Source organism: Eufriesea mexicana, unplaced genomic scaffold (assembly GCF_001483705.2).
Source record: "Eufriesea mexicana isolate 0111107269 unplaced genomic scaffold, ASM148370v2 scaffold1824, whole genome shotgun sequence".
Lineage (NCBI taxonomy): Eukaryota > Metazoa > Arthropoda > Insecta > Hymenoptera > Apidae > Eufriesea > Eufriesea mexicana.
This window is the reverse complement of record NW_016909928.1, coordinates 331,226-339,033: the sequence shown is the minus strand read 5'-3', so window position 1 is coordinate 339,033 and position 7,808 is coordinate 331,226. Positions and strand designations below refer to the sequence as shown.

Sequence of the window (7,808 nt, the reverse complement as noted above, 5' to 3'; positions counted from 1 at the left end):
CCTATTTTTATATCTTTGACCTTTCTCGTGGTTTCAAATTTCCCTATGGCTTTCAAAAATTCATTTACAGTTTTGCTATTTTCAACCTTTTTCCATTTTTCTTCTTCTTTCGAGGTCTTCTTTCTTATGTATTAATAAAATATATAGGTCCTTTAACTTCTTTTCCTTAGGAATTTTTCTCTGGTTTCCTTTTTTCTCGATTTCAAGTAGATTGATATAGCTTTCTACAATTTTCTTTTTCTTTAACTTATATTCGTCGTTAAAGCAGACTTGCGTTGCCCGTTTTTGTTTTCTCTTCAACGCCCTCGTTTTCCTAGCTGCTTCTTTAATTACTTCATTCAGTTTCCTCATTCTCCCCCTTGCTCCTACTTTATTCAATTCTCTTTTTCACAATTCTTTCAGTGTTCTCTTTTCTACTTTTCTGTACTTGCTTCTCTCTAAAGACAGTTTGCTTCTTCCGGTTCTTCTTTTTCTTCTACCTCTACCTCATTATCTCTATCAGATTCGTCAATTTTCTATTCTAGCGAAATTGTTATATGATCGGATTCTGTCCTTGCTATTACTTTCATGTAATCAATCAGGATATTTCCGTATCGTCTTCCTTCATTATTACATACTTCAGATTGTTTTAGCTTCGATTTATCTTACTTTTCCTTTCCCATCCTCTTTTACTCTTTCATTTTGAATTATCCAGCCCATTTCCAGTTATATTTCCTTCCGTTTTCAAAATTTCATCTTTCCACTTCCTCTTTCATTCATCCTTCCTTGCACTCTGTCTATCCTTGCGTTCCGGTTTCCAGCTATTAATACTCGCAGTTGTGATTTCTTTCTACTTCCTTTTTCAATGCTTCTAGACCGCTCCTTAGTTTTTCCATTATTATAGACTGTTATTAGTGAAACTTTCTCCCCCACCAGGCTACCTCTATCAATTCGAAATCCCATTATCCCATTCCTTTATTGCTTTCCATCTAGTGCTTCTTTTTTTTATTCCCAACTTAGTAGAACTTTGAAAAAATCGAGTTTTTCTACACTTTGTAATTCTTTGCTGTCTGGAGAATATATAGTTAAAAGGAAATTTCTAAATTTTCACAATTACCGAAATTATAGATGCTTTTAGTCAAATATAATAGCGTGCAGGAAAGAATGCGTTGGTCACGGTCAGAAAAAAATGAAAACTCGTTTACCAGTTGCAAAAAAGACTCTAAAGCAATTGGAGAAAACGGAACCAAAACGGACCACCATTATATACCATATTAAAGTTCAGAAATTAAGAAAATAATCGTAATTCAATGTAGAATATGAAAAATGGACATCCAATAAGGGATATCTATTATTTCTAAATCTTAAGAATATATTAGGCGTTGTTGTCGGCCTGCAAGGAAAATAGCCGCCTGTCTAGAAACATCGTTTATCCAACTTTTCAAGTAATTTTTCAAGTAATTTTTCAAGTAATATTTTGTCATTCAAAGTACAACTATGTCGCAGTCGTTTTATCGTACGTGGCTCCTTCTTCCCGTTTCAAAATTTTTCTTCTCGAGTTTACCTTTCTTTTCATCCTACTTCCAACATATATTATGTCTATCTTATCAATTTCACGTATCCTCGTTTTACTTTTTTCTCGTTCTTGAATCCTTCAAAAATCTTCTATTTCTCTACTTCTTATCACTCTTTTCTTTGCTTCTAGTAACTTTATCTATACCGAGACTCGACATGTACTTCAGTCGAGCTGTTTCATTTTTAACAACTTTTCCTTTAGCCTCTCCTCCATTTTTTCTTCCATCATCTTATGATTAAATCACTTTTTCCCTCTCAAGGTAACCTGCGTATTCCTTGCTTTAATTCAACTTCCTAACTATTTCCGACCAGATCTGTTCTTCGTATACGAATGCCGATGGAATAGATTTATTCGTTACTTACCATTATAAAAATATATACGAAAAATATTTACGAAACTTGAATTTATAAATAAGACATGTGAATGGCTATAACTTTTTGTAAAAAATAAAATAACATAAACTTGATAGCAATACCATCTATATACCATCTGTATCTTCCAATTATTTTTCTCTAAATTTCACGAAATGAAATAGCTATACGATGGATACTTGGTTTTATACTTTGATTTGTTCTTCAACCATTAATACAAACTTAAGATAATCACGTTCACTTAAGACAATCACAATTTACACGACTATTTTACATACATAACTGTATGCAATACATGTGTAATTTAATATCGTAATAGTAGTATAAAATTTGCTAGAAAGTTCAACAGAGCTACTTGGAAAGTTACAGGCGCAATTACGAAAAATTCCTAGAATCAATGATACTGGATACGTATACATTAAGTATTATATACAAATAATAATACTAATTAATAAATAACATTTCTAAGTAAAATATATCGTTATACGTAATATATATAATTATGACTTTCGTTCTATAGCATATCTTCCGAGTTTAGTAGTATAAATATAATTATAATTATAGAATTAAAAATGAAATAATGCAATTATTGATTATTAAAAGTAATTATAAACTTGTCCCGTTGTTTTGACTGCTATAAATTTCAAACTCGCGTACATTTCACGAGTAAACAATGAAATCATGATTGTTCCACACGAATAAGCTTTAAGGTAAAATAATTTTAAGATAAAAGAAATGATGTTTGATGTACTTCAATGTTTTCAACGCCTATAATTATATATCAACGCTACGTGTTTATTAACATGATGCCCCGTGTTACTGAATTTGCTATATATTACGTATACAAACAATTACAAAAACATTAAGCAATTTTCGAGTCGAAACCAATTTTCTTATCGTGGTAGAGTTCACTGAGAGAACGTATTTACATAAAGTCAATAAGATTAAATTTTATTCCATGTACACGTACATTAAATAGTTATATACAAATTAAATACATTTTTTTATTTTTATTTTTATTTTTATTTTTATTTTTATCACCGTATAGTATACACGATGAATTAACATAAATTCATCAACCATCTGTGAATTTTTTAAATTATTAATAGTAATATTATTAATAGCAAATTAACGACCAAAAATATTTTCTACATTCTTATGAAATCGACAGACTGTAAATTTAAATTGTTTATTAATATTAGGAATAATATTGATGTCATCTTACTTGTAGTGTATTACAATTAACACAAGAGTTACCAAATTAGTAAAAATTACAGCTTTTTTGTTTTTACACTTACCGAAAAAATTGTCGTTGACCTTTATTCAAGTAGAGATATGATCATATATAACTAATTGTTTTCATTATTCACGCTTCTAAGTTATTATTATTTATTCATGTTAACGTAGATTAATGTAGTTTTAGATAACAAATGGGTGGTCTTTTTATCATGAAAAAGAGCCTACTTTATCTGACTCCTTTATCCGAATCATTCAGGAGTTAAAAAATCGAAATATACATTAATGTCAATTTTGTTGCTAGATATAGCTTATTGAAAATCAATTTTGATCAACTCGTCGGTTAACTTCTTTTCCACTGATGTCGATGAGTTTGAAATATGTTATAAAAAGTAATATATTTTGAGCAACCTTTTTCATAGGTGTAAACGGGATATTAGCAAAAATCTGATACCGATACATTTTATTTTCCCTGCACGCGTGTATTCGCGAGACAACAGATTCAGCTGGCACGTGTACACATTTTTTCATGGATCTGAATACACGAAACAGCTGTGCCTATAATGGTGCCACGGACGATAAGAATCACGGGCATATTATCAAAATTCAATTATCACAGTATCAGAAGATTTTTCTTAATATCTTGCACTATCGTTCACTATTTATACGCAGAGGAAAAAGATGCTCAAAATGTTGCCTTTTACGACATATCTAAAATGAATTAAAATCTGCGAAGAACCGGTTAATTGGCGAGTTGACCTAAATTTCATTTGGTTTATCCTACTACACGTATCCATGAACATCACAAGGATAAAATTACTAGAAATTATATACATATGTATAATTATGTATCATTGGTCTGGCTTCAGTGGTATATCAAATGGCTAGTTTGCAAGATATTCCACCAAATATGTTTTACCACCCCTACTTTCGGATGAATCTTTACCCTTTTAACATGGACAATGGCAGATGAAAAAGGTACAGGTCGAATGATTTTTCGCCATTCTACAATTGTGCAGAATTTCGGCCACTTTCGTATGTTTGGTTGAGCAGGTTGGATCGTGGCGTAGATTCGATAAGTCGAACCCATCGATGAACAAGTATCGATTTTCTGTTTCGTGTATCGCGAGTACGTAAAATTTCGCCATTTTCTTCGATACCTGTCCCTCTGTATATCTATCGTCTGCATGAATTCATAGCTTCTCAATTGGATTCAGATTCGAAAGATATACCAGTCATTTTATTGTCACGACTATAAAAGGCCTATCGAGTCTTTGCCTGTTCGACGTATGAATGAAATCAGAGTTACGCATACTTAAAGTTACGTATGTCGCAATTCTTTATTTTGTATGGAATATATTGGTCTAGTTCAGTATTTCTCAACGCGAGGCGTACTCCTCACAGCTGAGAAATTTTTATTATTTCTTGTTACCAACAAAGTGACATTGTCCTTCCCATCATCGTATTTAGTTGAACGTGGCTGTAGCGCTGTAAATGATTTGCTAATAAAAAACATAATAAAAAAAAAAAAATAATAAAAAGAAAGAAATCGTTTGGTTATCGAAAGACGTAGAGATTTGAGAGCGAAGTTAACGAAATCGGTAAGTAAAAATGCTTTGTAGCAACCATCAAGCTGAAGGATTCTATTAGCTTCGCTTTATGTTTTACGAGATGTAAACCGTACTTGGATACGACAAAGGGGCATCGAAATCTTTGAGGTGTCGAAGTAGGGCATGGTCCGGAAAAGTCAATCAAGTATCAAAATATTATAAGCGGTTTTACGCGCACGAAAATAAGGATACAGACAAATGGGGTATCTGAAAAGGTCGGGACTAAACTTATACCATGCGTTAATGAGATTCTCGGAAGCCAAGATGAAGAAAAATTCACATAAATGTGGGAATGGAATAAGTGTGGCTCTGGGAAATGTCGAGTGTGTCTGGACTTGGAATGAAAGTGACCATGTGTGCAAGGATCGACTGCAAGGATTATTTATGGTAGAGTCCAGCGAAAGTTTAAGGATGCGTGCAGAGTGGTTGAAGGGCCAGGCCCACCGAGGTTGCGTGAGAAAGGAGCATGACTGGGGAAGAAAGTCCGGGTATGAATGAGGAGAATGAACGGTTTAAATAAGGGTGCAAGGGCGCGGGCGAGGACAGTCCTTCACGGTCTTCGAGATAGCGTCTAACAAGTAAAAGTCGAGCGTACCCGTAGCGAGTCTTTAGTTTCGTAGCCGATAATATAAGCATAAGTTTATTGTATTTTAAGAAGCAGTAAAGCAACGTTACTTTAGCCAATCCACACACCCCGATCCTACATAAACGTCATAACGTCTGAAAATACGCGATTGATTTCTCTTTTCTAGAATTTTTCTTAGAATTCGTTATGCAGAATTGCAAACGTACATTATTGTTTACATGCCACTCTCTACAACATGCCGGATTTCTAGATTCGACAGGATTGTTAGGTCGTTACAGGACACCATACAGATCTTATTACATAGCTCGATCTTTACAACTTTTGCAAATTCCTCGCTACATTTCTTCACTACATACATTTGACGATGTCTCGATATTGGCAAAACGTTATCAAATGCAACTTCTATTTGATTTTTTTAATGGATGATAATTGCGTTGGCAATTATGAAAGTAGTCTAAGTCAAGTATGACTTATTCGAAACGATTTGTTTAAAAATATGGCTTTTATTTTGCGGTGTATTCGTCTACGTTACAATGAAATGAAATTAAACGAAAGATCGAATCGTTATATCGAAGTTGTGACTTGGTCGTAATTAATTTTATTAATTAAATGTAGTATATTGGAAAGAAAACATTCTCTTATTCCTTTACATCACCGAATTTGACACTCGTTGACCACATTTGTGGATGGAGTCATGGAGTCGTAAGAATATTCGAAAGAGTTTGGCAATCGTTAGTTCGACGAATGAACCCCTGCATTCTTGTAGCACGAATTTTCGTACGTTTATCGTTTACTCTCACTGCCATATAATACAATAATTCGTAATAATTTGTGAACGTTTTTAACCTCTCGTCGAAGCATTTTGTGAACGTAAGTTTATATGAACTTTTCTCATCTACTTGGCTTCATTAACGCTACGTGGTATGAGTTTGCTCCTGATCTTCTCGAACACTTCGTATGTGTACGTAGATAATTTGACTTTCGAATGAAAAGGTACTAGCAACTTTCAAATTGTTCTTTCTTACCTATCTGCTTATCTATATAGTATATAGTAATAATAAATAAATATGTACTATATATAATATATGTATATAGTAAATTAGTGGTAAATTTTATTTTATTACATATACTGCTACGTTTACACGTAACATAATTAATTCTTGTACAACTATTTAATTTACAAGTACACGCGAAATAAAATTTAACCTTGTTTACTGTGCGTAAATACACATATGGTTTACAGTGTACGTGGTAGAACACGCGTTACATATATTATCGACTATGAGCGTTAACTTTAGAATATTCGATAACCCTTGAACGAATCTATCGCTAAAAATATCATCAAAATATTTTCATGTTATATAAACCGATAATATCGTAAATAATTATACGCCGATGGTTCGTGTTGCAATCTCGTAATGCCACGCCTCGAAATTGTTAAAACCATTGAAATAGAAAATAATTTCGCGAATCGTTGGGCGCGATAGTCGTCGTATCCTTGGGATAAAAATTGATCGAACGATTCTCCTCGATTGTCCGAATTGATTCGAAAAGAAAGGAAAAACGTGTCATTACGGCGATCTGCCAGTAAAAATATTAAACGGGTAGAAGTAGAGTTGAAAGTGAGGCTGAAATCAGTCTGCATTGCTTGACACGAACTTTAAAGTGGTTACATTTCTCCGATCGCTTTCTCTACAGAGATAAATTGATATCGGAAGGTCGCCCGACTTTATATAAGACTACGCGCGAACGCGTTCGCGTAGTTTGTTCGCAGAAGCGTTGTAACAATAGAGGAGCATAGTTTCCCGCTGAAAAATGACATCGAAAAGCCATTCTTTCGATTCCGATTGCATGACATTGACGAGATTCGTACTGGCCGAACAACGTAAAATACCAACCGCTACAGGAGATCTAAGTCAGCTTCTAAACAGCATACAGACCGCTGTAAAAGCGGTCAGTTCAGCGGTTAGAAAAGCTGGTATTGCAAATATGTGAGTACACGTTCGATCGATAGATATTTGAATAGAACATTTTTAACGAATATAAAAATCTTATCGTGTCTTTTTAATTCGTCTTTTTTTCTTTTCGTCATATTTTCGATAAAGGTATGGAATAGCTGGAAGTCAAAATGTTCAAGGAGAAGACGTAAAAAAATTAGACGTATTGAGCAACGAATTGTTCGTGAATATGTTGACATCTTCGTTCACCACCTGTCTTCTCGTAAGCGAAGAAAATACGAATGCGATCGAAGTGGAAACTGAAAAACGCGGAAAGTATATAGTGTGTTTCGATCCTTTGGATGGATCTTCCAATATCGATTGTTTAGTGTCAGTTGGTTCGATATTTGGGATTTACAAGAAGCCGAACGAATCAAAGGAGCTTACAGTGGCGAGCGCGTTTCAGCCTGGTAAAAATCTAGTCGCTGCCGGATATGCACTCTACGGTTCAGC

General features: G+C 33.8%; 1 protein-coding gene across 3 annotated transcripts in view; it reads left to right on the top strand.

The window, feature by feature from the left end:
* The window catches only part of fbp (fructose-1,6-bisphosphatase), a 19,459-nt gene that overhangs the window by 10,886 nt on the left and 765 nt on the right, over positions 1-7,808 (top strand). Inside the window, exons 2-3 of one of the 3 annotated variants that reach the window (XM_017902453.1) lie at positions 7,122-7,349; positions 7,464-7,808. The exon at positions 7,464-7,808 is cut by the window's right edge and continues 150 nt beyond it. In XM_017902453.1, the coding sequence (XP_017757942.1) occupies positions 7,174-7,349; positions 7,464-7,808 (521 nt within the window). In that variant the 5' untranslated portion in view covers positions 7,122-7,173. Of the gene's footprint in view, positions 1-7,056; positions 7,350-7,463 lie in introns of all 3 variants that reach the window. The other 2 variants (XM_017902454.1, XM_017902451.1) reach the window with 2 other exon arrangements.